Here is a 25,453-nt window from a genome sequence, read left to right on the forward strand (position 1 = left end):
TGTTATAGGCTGTTCTTTTTTTTGATCCCATTTATTGTACAGTTTCCTCCTTGCCCTTTTTGTCTATTTCTCTGTTTATCCCATTTAGTGTTCATCATTGTGGTAATCTTATATTTTTGTTTTGTAAAAAAACAAAAACCAACTGCAATACATGTGTATGGGGGGGAATGTTAGTTTGCTACAAACTATGGTCTACAGATGGCAGCAGTGTGCTTAAGCATGTATGTCGTTACCAGAGAAGAAGATCGTACTGGGGTGTATTCTGCACTATAAACGTGAGAACAGTATCTGGTGGTTTTAATTTATTGTTTTGTTCTGTGATCTATAAAATAAATTATTAATTTAAACATGAAAGATTACATCACAAATCTATGGCTTACATATTGCAGTATGTAAATAATCAGCAGCATAAAGTAGTGAATGCACGGCAGAATATTTATGAACTACAAAAAATCAAACCCTTTTTATGTGGGATATTAAAATTTGATTTTTTCATAAATGTGACAGATTAAGCTAAAATGCAGCTAGTATTAAGATCAATAACTCAAAATTATGTAAGCGTTGTGTAGCTCACTGTCATATGAAATACCCCAAGTAAACAAATGTAATGTAGGGTCAGTTATTGGTCAGTAACTCTTCTCGTGTTTTTTGAATCTTCCATATTTGCCATCAGTCCATAGGCACTGATCAGATAGACTCTATATTTTAGTAGGTATTTTATTTATTGACAGTTTTGCCTAGGATTAATGCATGTCATAATGTTTCAGAGGGATGGATAAAGTCATAACCTGTTTCAGCAAGTGCCCAGATGCTTCTGTCCGGCTCATCTGTTTTCCCTGGGCAGGTGGAGGCTCTATCCACTATGCTCGCTGGGGCAAAGCTCTCAACAGCTCTATTGAAGGTAAAGGCGGATATACATTAGAGATGCACTGATACAAAATTTCTCTGCTGATTGCGAACAGTGAACATTGGATAACTTTCCTGAGCTAAATGCAACATTAAGCGTCTGCCAGAAGCTAGATTGTGTTTGTCTAAAAGATGATAGTCATATACACCTAGGATGGCTTAAGGGAGAATAATTTTATTTTTTGGGTGAACTAACCCTTTAAAGGGTTAGTAACCCTTTAATGTCACTGTTAATGCGCATTAAAGGGTTAGTTCACCCAAAAATGAAAATTCTGTCATTAATTACTCACCCTTGTGTCTTTCCACATCCATAATACCATCTTCAGAACACAAATTAAGTTCTTTTTGATGAAGTCTGAGAGGTTTCAGTCTCTCCATAGTAATCAAATGCAACTACCACTCCAAGGTCCATAAAGGTAGGAAAAAGACATCATTAAAGTACTCCATGTGACTCCAGTGGCTTAAACTCAATTTTATGAAGCAATGTGACCGCTTTGTTTGTGCAAAAAAACAAAACAAAACATATTTTACCATTTTATTTACAAAATAATATTATCCAAAGTGTTTTCACGCAACAATGCCAGCTCTTGCCTGAACACAAAATGCATGCAACGTGATGCTTTCGTGAACACTCGCGCATGTGCATTGAGTTGATGCGTGAGTCTGAACACAGCACACATACGTTGTGAAGCTCTCATGAACGCGCATTGCAGATCAATATTTTTCTAAGTAAAGTGGTAAATTATGTTTTTTTTGCGCAAACAAAGCAATCACGTCACTTCATAAAATTGAGTTTAAGCTACTGAAGTCACATGGAGTACTTGAAATGATGTCTTTTTCCTACCTTTCTGGACCTTGGAGTGGTAGTTGCGTTGGATCTCTATGGAGAGACAGAAACCTGTCAGACTTCATCAAAAAGATCTTAATTTGTGTTCCGAAGATGAACGAAGGTCTTACGGATGTGGAACGACACAAGGGTGAGTAATTAATGACAGAATTTTCATTTTTGGGTGAACTAACCCTTTAACTGTTAATGCGTTATTGTCGCGTTAACTTTGACAGCCCTAAATTCAAGAGACATTTTCTTGTTTCTGTAATTTAATTAAAAAAGTAAAACTTAAATATATTCTAGATTTATTAGACATAAAGTAAAATATTTCCAGACTTTTTTGTTTTCATTTTGATGATTACAGCTTGCTGCTCATCAAAATAAAAAAATCAGTATCTCAAATTATTAGAATATTTAATTTCAAGTTCTAATAAATTACCATTCTCAGGGTATAAATACTGGGTTTAGGTCAGTAATCCCAACAGCAGTCATGGGGAAGTCTGCTGACTTGACAGTTGTCCAGAAGACGATCATCAAGACCCTCTACAATGAGGGTAAGCCACAGAGGATCAAAGAGCTGGCTGTTCGCAGAGTGCTGTGCCAAAGCATATTCATGGAAAGTTGACTGGAAGGAAAAAGTGTGGTAGGAAAAGGTGTACAAGTGAAAGGAATGACCGCAGGGTTGAGAAGATTGTCAGGCGAAGCCGATTTAAGAACTTAGGAGAGCTTCAAAAGGAGTGGACTGAAGCTGGAGTGCATCAAGAGCCACCGCACACACACATCTTCAGGAAATGGGCTACAACTGTCACATTCCACGTACCAAGCCACTTCTGAACCAAAGACAACGTCAGAAGCATCTTACCTGGGCTAAAGAGAAGAAGAACTGGACTGTTGCTCAGTGGTCCAAAGTCCTCTTTTCAGATGAAAGTAAATTTTGCATTTAATTTGGAAAATAAAGGTCCCAGAGTCTGGAGGAAGAGTGGAGAGGCACAGAAACCATGTTGCTTGAAGTCCAGTGTGAAGTTTCTACAGTCAGTGATGATTTGGGCTGCCATGTCATCTGCTGGTGTTGGTCCACTGTGTTTTCTGAAATCCACAGTCAACGCAGCCGTCTACCAGGAAATTTTAGAGCACTTCATGCTTCCTTCTGCTGATAAGCTTTATGGAGATGCTGATTTCATTTTCCAGCAGGATTTGGCACCTGCCCACACTGCCAAAGGTACCAAAAGCTGGTTCAGTGACCATGGTGTTACTGTGCTTGACTGGCCATCAAACTCACCAGACCTGAACCCCATAGAGAATCTATGGGGTATTGTCAAGAGGAAGATGAGAGACACCAGACCCAACAATGCAGATGACCTGAAGGCCGCTATCAAAGCAACCTGGGCTTCCATTACACCTGAGCAGTGCCACAGGCTGATTGCCTCCATGCCACGCCGCATTGATGCAGTAATTCATGCAAAAGGAGGTCCAACCAAGTATTGAGTGCATAGAAATGAACATACTTTTCAGAAGCCTGACATTTCTGTTTAAAACAGAAATGTCCTTTTTTTTGTCCTTATGAAGTATTCTAATTTATTGAGATAGTGAATTGGTGGGTTTTTGTTAAATGTGAGCCAAAATCATCACGATTAAAAGAACCAAAGGCTTAAAGTACTTCAATCTGTGTTTAATGAATTTATTTAATACACGAGTTCCACAATTTGAGTTGAATTACTGAAATAAATGAACTTTTCCACGACATTCTAATTTATTGAGATTCACCTGTAATTGGCCCTGATCATCAGCTGTTTTTAAATATAGAGAAAGTGAAAATAATTGCTTTTATCAGTAATATATATATATATTTTTTTTTTAACCTCATTTAATTTAATTGTTCATATATTTTTAGTATACTCAGTTCGTCTGCCAGGAAGAGAAGGGAGAGCCAAAGAACCATTTTGCCAAAATATGCAGGAAATCATTGATGAGGTCATAGGTGTGATACTTCCTCAACTCAAAGAAAAGCCATTTGCACTCTTCGGACATAGGTATGTGAGACTGTTGCTAAAGTATACAAGAAATGGTGACAGGTTTATATAATGTTCTGATCCTGATGTGTATGACCAGGACATGATAGACAGGAAATATAATACTTTTTTTTCTGTAGTTTTGGAGCTATGACCTGCTTTGCCTTTGCCGAGCATGTAAAGAAAGTCTACAACCTTGAACCGATCCACATGTTTCTCTCTGGAGCCTCTGCACCATATGTAAGTGTGATCTGCTCAGTATTATCATATCTGTCAACTGTAAAAGGAACTGAAAATTATGAGAAAACCACCAGAACCATTTGCCACATGAAAACAAACATGAAGCATGATCACCCCACATATTATGTGAAATACACAGTATCTTCAAAACCCCAAAATGAACAGATTTCATAAAACAGATACACAACATTGAGTGGTTTATTCATTTGATGTTTTGTTTGGTTGCAAATGTGTAATCTTTTTATTTCTTTATTAATTAAAAAAGATTATACTTATATATTTAAATGTATATTATGTAATAAAATAATGAACTTTTCTGCAAGTCTGAGACAAGACTGCAGGCACCAAAAAGAAGTCATTTGTCAGATCAAGAGTTCCTTATCTGGGTAACATCTATTGGGGGCACACCCCCAGAGATACTGGCCAATGATGAGCTCGCCAAACTCTTCTTGCCTGCGCTGAAAGCAGACCTCTATGTAGTGGACAACTATAGGTGGGTTTTTGAAAACAAACATACAAACTTAAGTATTTTATTAGTGTAAAAAACATCAACATATGTGGCATGAGACAACTTACATCTTTACTGTATGATATAATACATCCGACAGGTGCAGCAGACCATCAACACCTTTCCTATCATGTCCAGTATCATGCTTTGATGGAAAAGAAGATGCACCCCATGACTTACAAGGCGAGTCTGACAGACATATGGTTAACTTTTTACAAACTAAAACAATGTTGCAACAGCATGGCTTTGGTTTTATAAAGCCGTCAACTTGGAACAAATTGATTATTTGTTCAGTGTAATAATAACAATCATGAATTTATCATCATTCTACAAGCTTTATGTGCAAGTCTTGCATTGTGTCTCTTTGATTTACAGCTTGGAAGAACATGACGAGCGGTGACTTCACTGTGCAGATGCTTCCTGGATCTCACTTTTACTTGAAAGAAGCAGCAAATGAAAAATATATACTGGACTGCATCACAAAACATCTTGAGACAGCAGAGATGGACTATCTATAGAAACTCTGTCTGCAACTGCAACTATGCTAAATCTGTGCCATAAATACATGTACTCATAATTCATATTCACTGATGAAATGATTTCTTATGATTGTGGGAAGAAAAAAATTAGAACAGACAGAGAGTAAGCCAGTTAATTCCAGAAGTAATCAATCATTCCATTAATCAAACATTCATGAACTACTTTGACCAATATATCATGATTATATAATCCTATGTATATACAGATATAGTAATTTTTGAGGATAAAAAAAAGCTGAAATATGAAAATAATTATCAAATAATCAACTTCAAACCTGTAAAAAAATATATAGCTGAACTATTTGTATGAAATAAAACAGTCTGAGCAAGTTTCTCGTGCTTCATGCTTTTTGGTTTGGTTGAAAAGAAGATTTTTCCCTTCAAAATTTTGACAAAAATCATTGTCCAATTAATTATTATTATTTTTACACTTTACACGTCTTTATTACTAAGAAAAAATGTGAAAAGATGTTGTGGTGGTTGTTGATGGTGAATGGCAAGTGATATTCAGGTCTATATGCGATTAAACAAAAGCACTAATAACGTGCAATAGCTGAGACGAGTGGTCATAGACTATGTTACGGTAAGATGATGAAACGGTGTCAGTGAGTAATTGTTTAGCGTTGCTATGCTATTTAAATTATTAAATAAGCTGCGGTTGCGTCGCCCCGTTACCAGGAGACCCGCTAACCGTCTTTACTGCTGGACTCACAACAGCAGACAAACAAAACATCTGAGAGTTTCATCCGTCTCGGTAAGTCAGATAAATGTTTTTGTGGCGGCTTACAAATAGCGTAGGCCTACATTAACTTATTTTTTCAACATTTTAACTGTAGATTTATATGAATATATAAGTCAAAGTCATATTTTAGGTGATGAATTCCATCTAAGGTTTCCACCTAACTTTTTTGCAGTTCGCTTAAATAGCCCTGATTATTTATGAATTAAATACATGAATGAAACTGTGTAATAAAGGTATAGTTCACCCAAAAATGAAAATGTTATAATTTACTCCACCTAATGTTGTTCCAAATGTGTTTCTTTCTTCTGAACACAGAAGAAGATATTTTAAAGAATGTAACCAGACAGTTGACGGTAGCCACTGACTTCCATAGTATTTTTTTTTCCTACTATGGAAGTCAATGGCTACCGTCGATTGTTTGATTACCAACATTCTTCAGAATATCTTCTTTTGTGTTCAACAGAAGAAAGAAACTCATACAGGTTTGGAACAACTTGAGGTTGAGTGATGACAAAATTTTCATTTTTGTGTCAACTATCCCTTTAATTGTTAATTTGCATTATTTTTATTATTTATTTTTTATTATCCTCAAATTTACTCTGGTGATATCTAAAATCATTTTGTTTTTTTATAAACAGCCACAGAGGCAAAATCCATTACCCTGCTCTATTTCGCGCAGGATAGCTTTAATGTTCTCTAAATTGACTCTGGTGATGCGGTGTGTAATAAGCTGAGCTTTTAGTGGTTTGCAAAGACACAATAATGACTGAAAATCTATTATATATGTCTTTATAAAAGAACATTATTTTTTCACCAGCTAACAGAAGCTGCACTGCTGTCATTTTCAGAGCTTTAATTAACTGAAGTGTATGTTATATTGATTTGGCTATATGCACGGAGCGTTCTTTAGAACTTCCGCATTAATATAAGCCAGCTCGAAAACTTCCGGTGATGTGTCATTTGCTGGTGTGTTGAGCATCAGTAGTGTAATACTTAGTTTATAATCAGAATATAGTCACTTAAATAGTCAGGCATAGCATTAATTTAGTTATTCAAACGTAAGACGGCATAAAAAAAATAAATAAATAAAGACGTACCTCATTGTTCCTCCTTGGCTAAATTAAATTCGACCATCAGTTTTCACACTTTTTTGTAAAAAAAAAAAAAAAAAAAGCTTCAAAAATTAAATATTTATTGTGCACTTTAGTTAGATTAATTAAATAAAATGTGTGTTTTTATACGTGTGCTGAAATCATTGATCTTGCGCTGCACTGACTGACAGCTGCTGTAATTACAAAGGGAAAGCGCGGTGCTCGCTTTCTGTCATGAATCACAAGAAAAGTTATTGTTTTTCTTAAGATTTTTGGGGTATTTCATACTTCACAATGACAAAAGGTATTTTTAAACCTAGTTATTTTATGATGTTTAATATTTAGTCAAAAACGAAGTGAAAAACTATTAGAGGAAATGGCTGATATATGCGCAAATAAGTGCTACTTTGCCGCCACCTGCTGGTTAAAGTGGTAATTATTGTCTTTTTTTTATTTTTAAATAAGTGTTTTCTATCAAATGTTGAATTTACTACATTTTGAAACGTTCGGTTTTACGATGGGGACAATGTCAGAAGGATGAACAAATAATGTTTGTGGTCATCACATTAAAAATAACATTTGAAGTGCTGGGGGAAAAATGCGTGTGTGTGTCTAATTACAGACACGGCGTTTTTAAACGGTCCCAATAGCTTCGTCTTTATTGCAATCAATAAAACTGGTTTATTGGAAAATTAGGTAAATGTGATAAGTGCATTAAAATATGAATACAACATTAAAAAGTCAACCATTGATGGTTTTGTGTCGATGTACAGCGACTACAGAATGAACAGCCAACAGTTCACCGGAAATGCCCGAGCTGGCTTAACGACAACCAGGAAGTAACCGTGCATATAGCCCATTATTTTGAAATAGTTTAATAGAAAAGGTTTCACAAAAGTTACTCTGTAGACATTTAAAAAAGATTATTTATACAGTGCTTTTTAAAAAGCACAAAGAGTGGGGTAACAAATTTGGGTAACCTCTGATGCTGCGTTGTTGACTTTGGTGACCCTGATATACATCTGAAGCTGTTAATATAAACCCAAAATGAGTATGAAACAGAGAAGTTTAGACATCACCAGGATGAATTTGAGAAGAATTTCCAACTTCCGACAGTCTGTCCAATAATACAAATAATTAAAAAAAATTCTAAGTATGGTGTCCCACAAGTCAGACTCTCTAATCATTAGGCCACAACTGCCTATAATAATATACATTTAGTTTACATCAATAATGTAAATTAACAATTAGCAAATGTCTTATTAATGTATTTGATGCATGAATAACAATCAGAATGGTAAAACTCAAACAGAAGCCTTTAGATTCAGATGGTTAACCATTTGCCTGTTGACCAGAACTACTTCTTTTGTGTTTGTCTTCTTGTTTCTATGGGACCAGATACCAGCAAACATGGCCACCCTGAGCTCGAAGCCAAGCTTGCGTTACAGTGTGTCTGACTGGGCAACTGACAATAAACAGATCTCAGATGCTGCTGAGCACAAGCGCAATATTTCACACGAGATACGGCAGGCAGGAAGAGCTCTGCGTAATGAGACGGCCAATAAGGTAATCATTTAAGATCAGGGTCGGAAGTTGTTTGACAGGTAAAAACATTACCACTAATGAACAAATAAGTAACACTTTGTTTTATAGTGTCATTGTTACACATCTTACATATAACAGTAAATAATAACATAAAATTATACATAATTACAAGCAACTACTAAACCACACCCTAACCCTAATTATGCAGTAAGTGCATGTAGTTAATTAATATCACTCAGTATTTAAATGTGTAACTACACTGTAACAAGGACACAAAATAAAGCATAACCAACAAATACTTTGCTGTTTTTCTCATCCCGTCAGACAAACTGGGATGAGTATGACAGCAGCCGGCGACTGAGTGACAGAATCAATGACATCACACGCTGGAAGGAGAATCTGAAAGCCTGTGCACAGGAAGTGGATGCAGAAATGGACGCACTAACTCTGGTGATTTATACCATGGTTCCTTGAAGTTATTTTAAGTACCTGACATACCTGAATGTCTTTACAACACTGAAAAAAAATTGGTGTACATGTAGAAACAATTTTAATTCAGAAATTGCTGTAAAGAAACATCAAGTAACACACTGAATTAAACATGAAACACTTAAAGGGTTAGTTCACCCAAAAATTAAAATTATCCCATGATTTACTCACCCTCAATCCATCCTAGGTGTATAAGACTTTCAGACGAACACAATTGGAAATATATTTAAAAATATCCTGGCTCTTCCAAGCTTTATAATGGTAGTGAACCGGGGGCGTGTTTTGAAGCATTTATGCGTTTATTTTGGGCTTCAAAAGCCAGGATATTATTAAATATATATCTCCGATTGTGTTCTTCTGAAAGAAGATGGGATGGCTTGAGGGTAAGTAAATCCTGGGATAACTTAAATTTTTGGGTGAACTATCCCTTTAAATAGTCTTTTCTTGTAAAATGTACTCCAATAATCTTTTTTATTCAGAATTAGTTTACACTGAAGAAATGTTTTGTAAAAAAATATACATATAATGCAATGTAAGACGAATTTGTCTTTAAGAAAGACAAAAACATCTCAAGTGTATTCATGAACCCATAAAACATTGCTAAGTCCAAGGAGGAGACAGAACGAGCCCTTGCAGCCACTGTTCAGCCCCTTGAAGTCACTGCGGAGTGCTTGACCCTGAGGGAAGGTCGTCGTGGCAAGGAGCTGGTCAGTGACCCTGTAGAAGCTGAACTTAAGAAGGAAGTAGAGGTGATTGATGGAGCACAACTCAGCCTTCAGCGGTGCATCGATCAGGCCTTTGAACAGCTGTGGTAAGTATAGTACTACACTGAATCACATAGACGTTAATTGGTTTGAAGCACTCAATAGCAATGGTGGATGGATGGGCGGACGTGACTGACAAGAGGGAAAATGCGCATGGTGTTTCTTGACTCTTATGAAACACACCGGGATAATAGTTTGCCATGAGTAAAATTAGGTTAAAAAGGCTTAATGTAGGCTTGTAGTCTTATATGAAATAGATTCATGTATTTATTATTGTTTATGTATTTATTTGATTAGCTTTTAGTTAATAAAAATATAACCTAGAGCCCTGTACAAATGTAATTTCTCAGAAAACATTATTTAAAAAAAAAAATTAAAACCATGGAGTTTTGTTTAAATATGTTGTGGTCAGCCATAGACGTAAGCTACTAGATTAAATGAATTTCTGTAACTTAAATCATTAGAGTTAAAATAGCATATTATTTCTAGCAACTTATTCAGATTGAGTTCTGCTTAATATAATTAGTTTTTGAGTTCACATCACAAATATTTGTTAAGTTGAATTAACGTTTTGAAAATTTTAAGTAAAATGAACATTTCTTTTAGTGATTTTCACTGTTAGGTTTTACAGTGAATCTGCTTGTTTGTTTTTGAATGACAGTGAAAATTAGATAAATTATTATACATCATATCTTACTTGCCTGTTGATATGATGAAGATTAGGTGGTTTCTGGTTTCTAATCTCAGCAGATCTTCTCAGTCGTCTACAGGAAGCACGGCAACAGCTGACCATTGACCTTCAAGATAAAATCGAGGCCCTTGATGTGGACATGTCATGCTTGTCTCTCACTATACGGTCACCTGAGATCTCCCTGAAGCCCAACCCCACAAGAGTGCCCCCTGGGTGAGCATATGACTAAATGTGCTAGGTATAATAATAATAATGTCCAGAGACTATATTATAGGCCAAGAAGGCGCCCAAATAGGTATGTAGTTTAAAGTCGGCATAAAAAGGAAGTTGTGATAGTCTTTTCTTCTCTATTGTGATGTATATCCGAGTGAAAGGGGTTCTTAAATGAGAAAAAATGTAGGGTGGTATTTGATTTTGTTAATCAGGAACTGATTGGATCGTTGTGGTTTGCTATTGGTCGATCTCATGTGATTGACAGGTTCACTTCACTCCAGTAAACATGTCATCAGAGAAGAGGTATTGCTGCAAGAGGGAGGGGAAGTTATTTTGATTAAAGATTTCGGGGGCACATGAATTTTAAGAAAATTATGTGCACATATACGTCATTTATAATAAATATTGCAATATTAATAAAAAAAAATTAGAAATTTTCAGTTTTGTTTTTCATGGTGACTTTAAATCTCCATAAATGTCAATCCTCTATGGTAATGATATAATTAATTTTCATTAGGTAAAAAATGTCTGTATTATTTTTATACTTAAACATACTTAAACACTTAAAAATAAATCAAAATGATCAATATAAATTTTCTAAACATTAGTAATTTTTAGTTTTTTGTAGTTTGATGATTTGAAAAACTTGCAAGAAAAGAAAACTATTTAAAACATTAATTTAAATGTACTAGAAAATTATAAATAGCATGCATAATATTATAAAAAATATAATTGGTTACTTGCAAAGGAAAACTTTTTGAAATATTAAAGTAATGTACTAATATAATATAATATAATATAATATAATGGTGTGTTTTGTCCACTTTGTTTGCAGTTCCACAACTCCCCAGCAGTGGGAGCAGTTCAGCCGATACAATATTACCAGAGCCAAAGAAGAGATGCAGTCCTCTGTACAGATAAGAGAGAATAACAGCATCACAAGAGCACAGGTGCAACACCTGGTCTACAAATTTAATCGTTCAGCGTATATATGTGACCATGGACCACAAAACCAGCCATAAGGGTCAATTTTTTGAAATTGAGATTTATACATCATATGAAAGCTGAATAAATAAGCTTTCCATTGATTTATGGTTTGTTAGGATAGGACAATATTTGGCTGAGATACAACTATTTGAAAATCTGGAATCTGAGGGTGCAAAAAAATCAAAATATTGAGAAAATCACCTTTAAAGTTGTCCAAATGAAGTCCTTAGCAATGCATATCCACTCACAAAAATGCATTTTGATATATTTACGGTAGGATATTTACAAAATATCTTCATGGAACATGATCTTTACTTAATATACTGATGATTTTTGGCATAAAAGAAAAATCTATAATTTTGATCCATACAGTGTATTGTTGGCAAATGCTACAAATATACCTATGCGACTTATGACTGGTTTTGTGGTCCAGGGTCACATATATATATAAAAGCTCAATTTAAAATATTCAAGAAACTTTTAAGATGAACAAAATGACTTGTAGTTGAACAATGTAACAGTATTTAGTATGAAAGCCATTCACTACATGCCTCGTCTCTCTTAGGTGCAGAATGAGCTGGAAGCCCAACGAATGGCTGTGGAGTTTGCGCTCCGTAAGCGAACTCACCACCAAGAACAAGCCCATCATGAAATGCACTGGCAGCTGAAAACTGTGAGGCTTCATCCTTACTATCCCCCTCTTTTTTATATTTTTTCTCGTGGTTTTGAATACACAGTGAAACACAGAGAATCTTGGCCACAGCATACTAACTGTCATACAAAATAATAAGTAGTTAAAGAAAGTGCTTTACACTCAATTGTAATGTGAATGTGGAAGTTCAGCAATGAAATATGGGTTAGTTGGTCATTATTCCCAAATAAACCCCACAGGGTGATCAAGTGAGGCGTTCAGGTTTTGTATCAACCTGAAGGAGTTTATTTTGTGATAATGACTGCAAAATATACTTTTATTATATGACTTCCCACCTAAAAAAATCAATACATGGACATTGATTTGAGTGTATACAATTTTATTAGCCATGTGAGAAGACAGACCGTGGAGTGATATGAGAGACATGAGCACAGTGTAGGAAATTGGTTGTTAGGGACTATCCATGTGTCATGTGGTAATCGATGAATAGAATGAATAGGGCATTTTTCTTTTTTCTAATTTGTCCCACTGTCTCTCAGACTCAGGATGAGATTGCTGAGCTGGAGAAGGATATTGGTGGCCTGGAGGAGGACCTGCATGCCAAGATGGCTCCTCTAAAGCTGGTCCACACCCGTCTAGAGAACAGGATAAAGAGGCCCGGCATGGACCTGTGCAGAGATGAGGTAAACTCCACAACCAGCTGAATGGTAAACTGCATATAGGTGCCGTCACAGTGAAATTTCGGCAAAATTTTGCAGGCAAAAAAGGTCCATTGTCTATTTTCAATAGTGTGGTGATTTATGAAGTACAACTAACAAGTCACTGTCATAGAACAGCTTTCTGTTGATCAGTGGAGCAAATCCATGTGACCAACTTGAACATGTCGCAAAACCTTTCGCCCTCACACAAAATACCTGATCGTGTGTAATCCTATTGAAATTACTATATTTATGAATATGATAATAAATTAATATGATTAGAAATAGCAGTTTGCAATATCAAGCAGCATAAAGGCTGTTTTTGTACAGTTAAAATAACTGGGATGACACTAAGAAAGGTGGGTTGAAATGGCTGGATTTCGCAGAACAGCGATAAATGTGACCGCACCTCATGTCATCTGCAATAAAGAGATGTATGACCTTTGTTCTAGTTAATTACTATCACCCACTGAAAAACAAACACAATCCATCTTAATCTGCTGTTTTGGTTTTGTCATAACCCATTACACCTAGGTACAGTTTGGTTTGGTGGATGAAGCCAAACAACTGGAAGCCACCATTCTAGCACTGAAACAGAAGCTGGCAGAAGCCCAGTAAGTCCACTGTTTTATCTCAATTCCTCCTTTCATTTATATAAATAATGCTAATTCAAAAAGAATCTGACCTGTAAACACCTTTGATACTGTGTCCTGTCCATGACCAGGCACTCTCTGCAGTCTCTGAAGCAGCATGAAGCTCAAATGATAGAGGATCTGTCCCGTAAGCAGGATGCCCTGTCGTTGGAGCAGCGCAGCAGCCAGACCCGCCTGCGCCTGACTCTGGGGGTCCAGACTGAGGGTCTGCGTTCAGCTGTGGTGCCTCTCACCAACTCTAGTGGCAGACACAAGCTGGACCTCGCTTGAGTCGACGTCCTGATTCTTACCTCATACTTAAGGTACAGTCACATTTACCGTTGCTCAGCGAAATTTCACGGGCCAAATCTAATTTGGTTTGAAAGTGACGTCTGTGTGAGCTGTGCTTTATACATCTCTACGCTATTGACAATGGATGCCTGCAAAATTTTGCTGAAATTTCACAAATGTGACTGCAACTTTAATCGTAAGCCTCATTTAGACTTTCAGTCCAAATCCAATTTTTGTGCATATCCGACTGGAATCCGATTATATTTAGAACGGCAAAAAATGTGCTTTTTACGAATCTGTTTTGAGCTACATTCATATGTAGTTTGAAATAGGGGTTGAATGACTTCAGATTTTTTAAAGTCAACATTTATGTGATGAAAGTCAAGTCAACATCAACTAGTCGCTGATGATGTCATTAATGAACAAATAAGCCTTAACATCGAGCTGAGACTCGAATGTGGTTCACCTTGTGAACAGATATGGCATAGCGCTGCCCACAAGGCTATCGCTCCTACATAACAGCTTATTTTTATCAGTGCTTTTGTCTTTGGGTCATTATATTTCTCACAGATTTCTGCTCGTTCTAAATCAGATACAGATAAAGTAGCACAGTATGATTACATTTATATGAATGCATTAGTGAGAGAATGATTGCATGTGTGAATTACTTCTACCTGGCAGCGTCTCTCTACTAATAGTGAAGCTGTGGATTTTAGTTACTAGAACCACGTTTCCACTGAAATTACCTTGAACAATTTGTCCTAGGAACTTTTTTTCCCCCAGACCTGTTGCTGTCTGTGTTTTCATAGCGGTCTAAAGTACCGTGAAGATTTGTCCTTTGACGTAGGACTGTGCGCGACCTTCCAGTTCGACTTTCCAGATATCCTGGATTTCGTCCTCCGCATATAAGCTTAATAAAGCCTGAACCTCGTCGTCGGTCCATTGGTCGTATTTTTAAACTCCAGTGTTGATTTGAATAGCAAACAACTCTTTCTGCACACACCGCAACAGACTTTTAAAAATGGTGGTTGAAATAAAATGCTTCATGGAGTCTCAACCAATCTGCATGTTTAGCGCCCAAGTCCCACCCCCGAAAGTTCCTGAACTTCGAAAAAGTACTAACCCGTGAGCAGGGACTTTTAGAGGGGAGAATTTTTATCCGAAACTTCATTTAAACCCTGGTCCCTGTGGTTGAAACACACAGAATATTGTGCATTCACTCGATCAACATTGAGCATCCAGATGGTATAATCAAACATATCTTGTGGAGCGCTCTCGAAGTATGTATTTATTATACCATATTTATAGTGTGTCATTTACGGTTGGATACGGAGCGTAAATGTGGACTTTCTTATTCTGTTGCGCCCTCTATAGGCCATGATCAGCAACTAGTCGATGCGTAAACTGTCAGAGCATTAGTCAACTAGTTGATTATTCGGTGCAACCCCTAGTTTGAAATCCTATTCAAATCGCATTTCTGGGAATCTGTTTCAGTCTGACTGCTCAAATCGGATTTTGCGTGGTTTATGTCACTTACTCACGCCATGTAAAACATAAACATGTGAGACGTTATTATAGGAAACATTCTTATAACAGGAAACAGTCATAGCCATAGAAACCAATGCAGATATTCCACGGGACATACAAATAAGATTTGAAAAGTTGAGATACACAGTGTGGACAGTCAATAATTTAGATCCGATTCCAATCAGATACACAAATAATTGGATTTGGACTGACAGTGTGAACATAGCTACAGTATGAATCAGGGGTGTCAAACTCAGTTCCTGGAGGGCCACTGTCCAGCAGAGTTTAGCTCCAACATTTATTAAACAATCCTGAACCAGATAATCAAGGTAATCAAATTTGGTATTTATCAACTTGGTCTGCCAGCCACGATGAGTTAATAAAGAGGAAGTAGGGTAGATATGATTACATTTTCATGTTTGGCAGAGAGTTTTATCCAAAGCGGATTACAGTGTGTTCAAAGGATCATTTTTTCAGTACATGCATTCCTGGGAATCAAACCCAGATCCTTTGAGTTACCAGCACCACAATCTACCAGTTGTGCTACAGCCAAAGCTGCAAAAATGGCTAGTTTAATTGGTAAGAGAGAGGGTGGAAACTAATCAGGGACAACTAAATAAGGTAAATAAATAGTGAATAATTATTTGATAACCTAATGATGATTTAAAAATATATTAAATAAATAAATGTGAGATTTTTTTTAAATTGCATAAATTTGTTTTGGTTTTTTCCTAGTATTGTACAAATTTCTGTTTCCTCTTCTTCTTATGTCTTTACCAGTCTCAAGACAATATTTCATGTGTTTTTGATGTGGTAATGGTTTAGCATTTTAAACATTAATTTGATTTTATGATCAAGAGTGGAGCAAACATCTCAAATATAAATACACACTTAAAGGTTTTACTTGTGTATAGTTTCATTTTCATGACAAGCAAACTGCATGTGGATCATTGGTGTTTTCCAACAACAACGTTAATCCATCTATTATTTTATGTGTGGGAAGAGACGCTAATGTCATATGAAAGGCTCTATTTAGACTGGACTTTGACTCTCAGTGATAAACAAGATAAAAGAATGAGTGACACAAAAATCTATGCACATCCATTGGTGAGGGTTTAGCAATTCTGTTGGGTAACAGCTACACTAATGCCTCTAAATGGGACTATTTGCATCTATGCGAAATAACAAGGAGGAAGGTATTTCCTTTTGAGTTTAAATGGATGGCAAATATTACAGAGCTCAAATCATAGTTGGTCACATTTTGTTAAAGCATGTGAATCAGTTCATATTTAAATGCCATTATATAAAGACTAAGGTGCTACCTTTGGTGTTGCTATGTATTTTGTTTTTGCTGTTCATTGCTATTCTTGTAAACCTAAAATGAGTTTGTAAATTGTTGCTGAAGCTTTCTGTTTTCTTCAGTTTTCATGCTCAGTGAATTTAAATACATAATTTGATGCGGTTAGGAGTGCATGGTTTGAGTTATAATTTTTTGAGAATAAAAATCTTTAGAATGTACTAAATTCACTGTTTTTATTGAATTTTATTGAATTTTAAACTTTTATTTTGTATTTATTTATAGTAGTTTATTTATATACTTCTCTTTAACACTAGTATTTATATACTTCTTTTTAACAAACTGAATTTAAGCTTACTGTATTGTGTAGAAGAGTATTGTGAGAAAGAGGTCGACTGAGCGAGTTTATTACCTGCATTTAGATTTAGCATTTTCCTTCAGGTCAGTCCTATGTTCATAATAAAAAACCTGTTTAAATGTCCGATGTATTATCTTGTCCTTTTAACAGTTAAGGGGTTTTCCCGTGACTGACAGCGCTAGTCAAAGCATTTGTCAGTTGCGTCTTGTTACGTGTTCACAACAATTCAGTCTTTTCAATGTAAAAGTCTTCGTTACTGACTGACACACTCATAAAGACAGTCTTTGCCGCCATCTAATGGCGTAATAATGTAACTTCTGTTGCTGTTAATGGTCAGGGACTATTTTTTCCGGCGGAAGGAAGGCTTTTATTGAAAGTTTATTTCATGAAAGTTGCATTGATACATATTTTTGGCTTTAATATTTTTATTGTGTGGTAACCGTTTTATAAAAGCAATAAGGTACTCGAGGCTAGTGCTGTATCGTGAATAAGTCACGGCTGAAGTTGTTACAGTATTAGCCATTAGATGGCGGCATGGATGGCAAATAATGAGTGTGTCAGTCAGTAGCGAAGACTTTTACATTGAAAAGACTGAATTGTTGTGAACACGGAACAAGACGCAACTGACAAATGCTTTGACTAGCGCTGTCAGTCACGATACAGCACAGCCTCTCGTACCTTATTGCTTACATATACACTGCCCGGAAAAGTAGCTGTTTAGATTTAAATAGGCAAATGCTCAAGAGTCTATGACTGGATCACTATTGCAGTGATTATTATGTTTCTAGCATGTTATATGTTTGGCAACAGATCTTCTAACCCTAATTGGAATTAATGCACCTCTTGATGGAAATAACATAACAACATTTATTTCCATCAAGAGGTGCATCAGTTTTTGGTCAAGATCTTGTATTGACAATGCAAGAGTCGAGCACTCTGTAAAGTCTACTCCAGCACATCCCAAAGACTTTCAATGAGGTTCAGGTCTGGACTCAGAGGTTCCAATTCATGTGTGAAATTATTTTTCATGCTCCCTCCCAACCATTCTTTCACAGTTTGAGCCAGTCATAGACTCTTAAGTATTTGCCTATTTAAATCCAAGGTGACTTTTTTATATATATATAAAGATGCATGATAGCATGATATACAGCCAGTGAGATCAAGCTTAGTAAACAGATCCAAAGGCTTTTTGCATGATGCTATAAAATCGTCAAGCTAATTCATTGTATGCAATAGCCAATGCTGAATGACATCCCCAAATAGTCTCCTAGTAGGTTTACAGCTTTAATGGTTTAACCGTCCATTCATTTCATGTGACAGAGTCACGGTTGTATGGTCTAGGCTTCCTGTAAAGCCCAATTATTCTGAATCATTTCACTAAAAGGGCCTGATCTGGCGTGTGCTCCAAGGGCAAATAAGGCAACAAGAGACCATATAAATGCCATCTTGCTACATTAAGTACGCATCCCCTTGCCTCATATCAGACCAATTCAAGCTCTTAGATGCACTAACCACCCATCTAACACCCCTCCCACGCCCCCTTTTTCTCCCCGCCCTACTTTGTGCCTTCCAAATAAATACAAATTTTCTTGCAAATAAGAACTTCTTCATTGTCTTCATCTATTTTTTTCTCACACAGATTGGACGTTGTTCAGCATTTTACAACTATTCTTCCAAATGGAATACTGGAGGCCAATGGAGAGCCTGTAAAAAGGAGTATCTGGTTTTTGTTAATTGAGCAACAAATCTAGAAATTGATCTGACATGGAGTTGACTGTGTCCAGCTGTGTCTCAATGTTGGTCTACATCTTCACCTTCTTGCTCGGACTTCCCGGCAACCTCCTTGTTCTTTTCGTGTACATCCGTAAGGCTCGAAAACACGGTGCCACTCCCAATGTAGTCTACGCTCTTAACCTATGTGTGGCAAATCTCGCTCTGGTGTTGTGGATGCCAGTCAAAGTGGCCGAGACGGTGCTTCAGAGTTGGGCGCTTCCAGCTGAGGTTTGTCCCGTTTACAGCTTCTTTCTGTTCTTCTCGGTCTACGGTAGCAGTCTGATCCTCACAGCAGTCGTTGTGGGCCGTTACCTGAGTATCGCCTTCCCCATAACTTACAAGCTCTACCGCCGGGGCCGTACTTCTTGCCTGGTGAGCGCCATCTTGTGGGCTTTAGTGCTCTTACACTTGGGTTTTGCTTATCTTGCTGAAGGAGGGGGACATTTTGTGTCTTTATCAGAGCATAATGTCTCCGCATGCTATGAAAACTTCACCCAGGAGCAATTGGAAGTGCTGGTGCCATTACGCCTAGAGATGGCGCTGCTGCTCTTTCTCCTGCCACTTGTTTTGTCAGCATTCTGCACGCTGCGCTGCCTTGTGCTTGTCAGACACTCTTCTTTGCCCTCTGCTGGGAAAAGAAGGGTATTAGCCATTGCGCTCTCCACATTAGTAGTGTTTGTGGTCTGTTATGGACCCTACAATGTTTCCCACGTGGTGGGCTTTGTCTTGAACACTAATGTGGGGTGGAGAAGTGAAGCCATGCTTTCGAGCTCCTGCAATGTGTTTCTAGAGCCCGTGGTTATGTTGATGCTTTCGCCGTGGACGCCGAGGGATTTGGTAGACAGACTTTGCCGTAAGCAAAGGGACGCATCATGCAAGTTGTGGCATCAGCATCACTGCAGTAGGGCTTCCAGGAACCCTCAAACAACAACTACACAGGCTGTGTCAATAATAAGCCATGGAGAATCTAAAGATGACAAAGCAAGAGCAAACAAAGCAGACTCGTCAATAAAAGTGACCTGATTAGGGTACCGCCACACACTCATGGAACAAATGAGAACATGGAATTTTGTGAGTGTGCGTCACCCAAACAGACATATTTAGGGGAAGGATATGAGCTGTAAGATCATGTTTTAGTGGCCATTAAAAATATTGAATGAGAAAGTGCACATTCTTTTAAAAAATAATGCCTTTTTTTTTTTTTTTGGCACCAGCCATTTATGCACTGCTTCCGCTATTCACTAATGGTTACCTCTGTATTACATAGTGATTTTAACCAAAAATATAAACTATAGTAAATAAATATAGTTAGCAATTATTGTAAAATAGTAATATCTATTAGATCCTTTAAACATATGAGAAGTGTAAATACTAATGAACCATGTACTTTGTAACTATTCTGTGAAACACTTATTCTGTAATTATTGTTATTTCTACTATAATTATTACTGTGAATGTGTAATATGTTTTAAAGTGGGCACTGTAAATATAAATTGCCACATTCTCTGGGATTATTTCATTTTCCGTGCAGTTTTTGGCGTATGGATATTATGAATTGAGACTGTGTGTGTGTGTGTGTGTGTGCGTGTGCGTGTGTGTGTGTCGCCTCTGCATTTTACACGTTTTACAGGCCTCAGGTCTGGATCAGAAAAAAACGAAACAAAACAATGGTCATCTATTTTTACATTACACAATAACTGTGGACAAAAGCCCACGTGACAGTTTGTGGTTTGCAATTAGATACATTCCAGGAAAATGTGAGCTGTAATAAACATTCATGTTAAAAGTTAGTACTTAAAATGAGAAGGAAGCTCAAGCCATAACCTGAAGTCTTGGTGAGTATAATCTATTCAGATGTTTTTGAAGATATGTTGGACTGGAATACACCCGTTTAATAATTTATTGTGTTGAAAGTCTATAAAAACAGAGCAGTGATAACAGTCAAATTTGAATTTAGTTGTCATTTTTATAAATGCATCAAAGTATTATGTTTAATTATAAATTAAAAGTGAATCTGAAGGACGCTACTTATTGTTTGCGGTTTTATACACTCCTTGTATCAGAAACCAAAAACTTTATACCTAAACCTGATCATACAAAAATCCAAAAGAACATTTTAATTTATCTCATTTCATTTATTTTTTTGTTTGCACATTCAGTTGATTTGTATTATCAAGTACAGCATTTTTTCAGAAAGCTCTCTGCAGTTTGACCCCAGCAGATAGATTAAATTAATATTAAATAATTGGTTACACTTTACAATTAGGTTTCATTAGTTAAGATTAGTTAACTACTTTAGTTAACATGAACTAAGAATGAACAATAATTCTACAACATTTATTAATCTTACTTAATGTTAATTTTAACATTTACTAATACATTATGGAAATCAAATGTTGTATTTGTTAAAGGGTTAGTTCACCCCAAAATGAAAATTCTGTCATTAATTACTCACTCTCATGTTGTTCCACACCCCATAAGACGTTTGTTCATCTTCGAAACAAAAATGACGATCTTTTTGATTAAATCTGAGAGCTTTCTGTCCCTCCATAGACAGCCGTAATTGAAACTTCATAAAGAGATCATTAAACTAATCCATATGAATTGAGCATGATTGCTTTATATGATGAACAGGTTGAATTTAGGCTTTTATTCACATTCATCAACTAACACATCAGTTGTGGTTATTGGAAGCTCAAGCTTGACGTGTGCGAGAACCAATGAGGTTCATTCTTGTGTTTTATGCAGCACGTTTGAGCTTCCAGAAGAGGTTTGTTTTCATGCTTCAGTGAAAAATGAAAGAAAGAAAACAGTGGCTCAATTCTAAACATGTTTTTATAATATGATGAATGCAAATTATATACAGTTTGCTGTCTAGGTGGCTTGAATGTCACGGAACTGTGTATCAAAGGAGCCCATTGATTTGATCAAGACTGATAACAGAGATAAAGCTCTTGGTAAGTTCCAAGTTAAACAATAATAATAATAATAATAATAATGAAAAAAACATGAGAATACATCTAAAATAAGTGTATGTATATATTACAGGCGGTATCTTCTGAAGAACCTGAGGGGCTGTTTTCTAAAGTAAAGAACATTAAGCCGACAACAATGTCAGAAGATGCACCTACAGCAGTGTTTCTTGCTATATATATCATCACATTCCTGATTGGGTTTCCTAATAGTGCACTGGCGTTCTACTCAGGCATTCACAAGATTCACAGACAATGTATCCCCATTGACATATTCATGCTGAACCTCGCTATTTCTGACCTCATCTTTCTCACCTTCCTGCCCATCAAGATGAAAGAGGCCGCAGATAACATGGTTTGGAACATGCCCTATTTCCTGTGCAACTTCCATATGTTTGTATTCTTTCTTCCTGTCTATTCGAGCAGCCTGTTCTTGACAGCAATAAGCGCTGAGCGCTATGTGTGTATAGCATTTCCAGTCAAGTATAAAAGTCAGAAGAGAATCATTTACACAGTACCTATATGTGTAGGCATCTGGGTGATTGTTGCAGTAAGTTCTTTATTTGTTTACAAGGCAGCACAAATAGATTCTGATGAAGCCGACAACACCACTAATCAGCGCCCTCTGGTGACAGAACCTCAGACATGTTACATTAACTTCACAGAGAAACAGCTCATAAAGCTGCTCCCAGTGCGGCTGGGTTTAGCAGTGGTGTTTTTCTTTCTACCCCTCCTTACCTGCTGCTTCTGTTACATCAATTTCGTTTGTATTTTGTTAAAGCGTCCTCTCATCAATCGAAAACGTAAACTCCGAGCAATTGGACTGGCTCTGGGGACTCTCCTTGTGTTTGTCGGTAGTTTTGCACCCTACAACATATCACATTTAGTGAGCTTCATCAAAAACGAAAATCCAGAGTGGCGCATGACAACTATAATTCTAACAACTTTGAATGCATGTTATGATCCTATTATATTTTTCTGTATCTCCAGGGAGATGAGAAGGGTGATTAAAGTATGTACTAAGGCTTTTTTTCAGTTTTATGCCAATTTGAAGGGTCAGTTCACCCAAAACAACAAATGAAGATATTTTTAATAAAATCTGAGACATTTCTGTCCCTCCATTGACAGTCTATGCAACTACCAGTTTGATGCTTCAAAAAGTTCATAATGAGATCGTAAAATTAATCCATATGAATTGAGATTTCATCCATATGAAAATGTGGATGAAATTGTGTTTTCATCCATATGAAAACACAAAAGAAAAAGAAAAAGAAAATTTTAAATACTCATAAAAGTTAATTTGATTGAACTAATTAGTTTAATTTGAGTTTGCCCTACTCCAATAAATTAATTATTTTGAGCATTAGGGTTTACAGTGTATGGATTAATTTTATGATCTCTTTATGAACTTTTTGAAGCGTCAAAGTGGTAGTTATGTAGCTAACTATGGAGAAACAGAAATCGCTAAGATTTCAATAAAAATATCTTGTGTTCTCAAAATGAACAAAAGTCTTACGTGTTTGGAACTACATGAGGGTGAGTAAATGATGACAGAATTAAATTTGTTTAGGTGAACTATCCCTTTAAAGCAATGTATTGTTGTTGTAATCTACTTCTATTTAAATTACACAAAGCAAATATACAAATGTATGATACTGTATCCTAAACTTCACATAAAAGTGCTGTACATGATTTTTTTATGTAATGATAGCCTATGCAGAAAAGGATCCTACCCCAAGGGGGAAAAAAGGCATCACACCGATCTTTGTGACAGTAGTGTCTGTAAGCGTCCACAAATAAAGTGGTGCGGGCCGTGGTTAGATTCTTCGTTTAGCCAGTCAGAAGGCTTTTGGGGTGCTTTCTGCCTGTCAATCAGTTTACACGTTCACAGCCGGGAATATGTAAAGTGGAAACCAAGAGCCTGATCGATGAACTTGAAGCAGTTTTCATAAGTTTGGAGGTTTCAAAATGTTTGTGATTTTTAGTCTGTCATAGTAATGGGGGAAACAAAGCTTGTGGAAACTTGAATTGTTTGAACTAATTGGTTCGCAACCAGTGTTGGGGAAAGTTACTTTTAAAAGTAATTCATTACAATATTGCGTTACTCCCTAGAAAAGTAACTAATTGCGTTAGTTACTTTTTATGAGAAGTAATGCAATACTTTACTTTTGCGTTACTTTTTCTCACCTGGGCTGGGCTTGCTTGTTTGTTTTTTTAATAACAACAAAAAAGTTCTATTTTTGGCAAATGTAAAGGCCCTTTCACACCAAAAATGAAATGAATAAGCCTCAGGCTGAAGGAAATGCAAATTCACATCTAGTAGCGGGTGCCGCTCAAACAAACCTTTCAGCTGTGCTGCCATTCTGGATTACAGAACAATAGGATACAGGAGAAGGAAGTTCAACACTCTTATTTCTAAATCTAATCTAAAGTCATTTTTGATAATTAGTATGGTTGAATTAGATCATTGAAAGTCAGCAGCACAGATATTGGTTAAAAAAGTGAAATTAAATACATAAAGTATATTTGTGTAATTTAATACAGTTAATTATTAGAGGTTTGCATAAAATTCTTAGATTGCATTTCACTGTTTTTAAATGTTTTCGTGCAAGTGAGTTGTGTGTTAGACTGTTAGGCATGGCTAGGTCAATTAAAAGCAATTAATTATCATTCTCCTTTATGTATTATACACACACAAGTATTACAATTAAATTAATTAATAATGAACCTATAAATCTGACCCGAGATCAGTTAAAACCATTAGACACTCATTCACAGGTTCAAAAAAGAATAATGACGAACACCGATAAAACTTGAAAAGAAACAGATGTTGCGCTTGCTTTTCTGTTGCTTGACAGGTAAAAATACCGCAGTAAGAGCAATATGTCGGGGTGATAGAAAAAGTGGGCGGTATAAGTTCAAGTTTAATGAAAAAATCTCACAGTTTGCAAGGTTTATATTTAGGCAAATGCAAGCTTTTTTGTATAAAAAGCTTCTGGTTTTGTATTAACAGATTTTATTTGACCTCTTTTATTGTTATTAAAATATCATTGAAATCTCACTTATTACAAACAAGTAATAACAGGTATTAAAAATGGGGACCTACCTACAGCTACTATTATTATAATTAATACTTATTATAATGTTTGCAGGTCAAACGGACTAGAACTGGTTTTAATAGATACAACTCATCACACTATGAAAAATAGTAAAAAGTAAACACTGCAAATAGCAAACAGGTCAAAACAGCATTGTAACAAAATAATGACTTTACAAAAACACATTACAGAAATAAAACAAATATTTGTAACATTTTCTAACTGAATTTAATATTTTCATTTTCACATATTGTGAAAATACTGTATGCAGTAATTACAATTACCCTGCATTTAACACAAGTGGGGTCTGCTCCGAGTTGTGATGGCGGGAACATTTAAAATTGCGTGCAAGACAATTCTGCACCCTGTTCAGGCCCTCTTACATAGTACATACAGATATTACTTTAATGTAACATTAGTATGTGATAGTTATACCAATAGTTAGTATGTGACTACCTTGAAACCGATGATGGTGTCTCTTTTAATAACTGATATAATACTGTTCCGCTCTCATCCAGGTTCAGTTCTTCATGGATAAAGCAGCAGCGTGACTCCAAGTAATCAGCTCCCTCTGTTGGTGAAAATAATCACTAAACGATTGC

The 25,453-nt window shown here is 36.2% G+C and overlaps 4 protein-coding genes across 4 annotated transcripts; all 4 read left to right on the forward strand.

The window, feature by feature from the left end:
• The first annotated feature begins 182 nt into the window (after window positions 1-182).
• Window positions 183-5,363, forward strand: olah (oleoyl-ACP hydrolase). Its single transcript, XM_051872230.1, has 7 exons — window positions 183-275; window positions 768-901; window positions 3,627-3,765; window positions 3,885-3,984; window positions 4,308-4,477; window positions 4,593-4,675; window positions 4,868-5,363. The coding sequence occupies exons 2-7, from the start codon at window positions 772-774 to the stop codon at window positions 5,008-5,010; spliced, it is 765 nt and encodes a 254-aa protein (XP_051728190.1). The 5' UTR covers window positions 183-275; window positions 768-771; the 3' UTR covers window positions 5,011-5,363.
• Window positions 5,364-5,512: 149 nt separating this feature from the next.
• tekt2 (tektin 2 (testicular)) lies at window positions 5,513-18,780 on the forward strand. The gene is made up of 11 exons (XM_051872228.1): window positions 5,513-5,785; window positions 8,263-8,430; window positions 8,734-8,859; window positions 9,504-9,709; window positions 10,423-10,566; window positions 11,402-11,516; window positions 12,119-12,226; window positions 12,745-12,888; window positions 13,438-13,517; window positions 13,628-13,858; window positions 18,648-18,780. Exons 1-10 carry the CDS (start codon window positions 5,660-5,662, stop codon window positions 13,824-13,826), a joined length of 1,416 nt encoding a protein of 471 aa, XP_051728188.1. The 5' UTR covers window positions 5,513-5,659; the 3' UTR covers window positions 13,827-13,858; window positions 18,648-18,780.
• Window positions 18,652-20,292, forward strand: si:dkey-211g8.9 (free fatty acid receptor 3). Its single transcript, XM_051872229.1, has one exon. The coding sequence runs from the start codon at window positions 18,773-18,775 to the stop codon at window positions 19,802-19,804; it is 1,032 nt and encodes a 343-aa protein (XP_051728189.1). The 5' UTR covers window positions 18,652-18,772; the 3' UTR covers window positions 19,805-20,292.
• Window positions 20,293-21,892: 1,600 nt separating this feature from the next.
• Window positions 21,893-25,402, forward strand: LOC127501315 (free fatty acid receptor 3-like). The gene is made up of 3 exons (XM_051873264.1): window positions 21,893-22,733; window positions 24,074-24,105; window positions 25,370-25,402. The coding sequence occupies exons 1-3, from the start codon at window positions 21,893-21,895 to the stop codon at window positions 25,400-25,402; spliced, it is 906 nt and encodes a 301-aa protein (XP_051729224.1).
• The last annotated feature ends 51 nt before the right edge of the window (window positions 25,403-25,453 follow it).

The sequence above is a fragment of the Ctenopharyngodon idella genome, chromosome 19 (assembly GCF_019924925.1).
Source record: "Ctenopharyngodon idella isolate HZGC_01 chromosome 19, HZGC01, whole genome shotgun sequence".
Lineage (NCBI taxonomy): Eukaryota > Metazoa > Chordata > Actinopteri > Cypriniformes > Xenocyprididae > Ctenopharyngodon > Ctenopharyngodon idella.

Bases quoted from the DNA above. Each gene is read 5' to 3' on its own strand.
- olah (XM_051872230.1), top strand. From the start codon at position 772: ATGGATAAAGTCATAACCTGTTTCAGCAAGTGCCCAGATGCTTCTGTC. The intron at 902-3,626 runs GTAAAGGCGGAT...ATATATTTTTAG, and splicing joins TCTCAACAGCTCTATTGAAG to TATACTCAGTTCGTCTGCCA. The intron at 3,985-4,307 runs GTAAGTGTGATC...CTTTTCTGCAAG, and splicing joins CTGGAGCCTCTGCACCATAT to TCTGAGACAAGACTGCAGGC.
- si:dkey-211g8.9 (XM_051872229.1), top strand. From the start codon at position 18,773: ATGGAGTTGACTGTGTCCAGCTGTGTCTCAATGTTGGTCTACATCTTC.
- tekt2 (XM_051872228.1), top strand. From the start codon at position 5,660: ATGCTATTTAAATTATTAAATAAGCTGCGGTTGCGTCGCCCCGTTACC. The intron at 5,786-8,262 runs GTAAGTCAGATA...CTATGGGACCAG, and splicing joins TGAGAGTTTCATCCGTCTCG to ATACCAGCAAACATGGCCAC. The intron at 8,431-8,733 runs GTAATCATTTAA...TCATCCCGTCAG, and splicing joins GTAATGAGACGGCCAATAAG to ACAAACTGGGATGAGTATGA.
- LOC127501315 (XM_051873264.1), top strand. From the start codon at position 21,893: ATGTCAGAAGATGCACCTACAGCAGTGTTTCTTGCTATATATATCATC. The intron at 22,734-24,073 runs GTATCTCCAGGG...ATTCACATCTAG, and splicing joins TGATCCTATTATATTTTTCT to TAGCGGGTGCCGCTCAAACA. The intron at 24,106-25,369 runs GTGCTGCCATTC...GCTCTCATCCAG, and splicing joins CTCAAACAAACCTTTCAGCT to GTTCAGTTCTTCATGGATAA.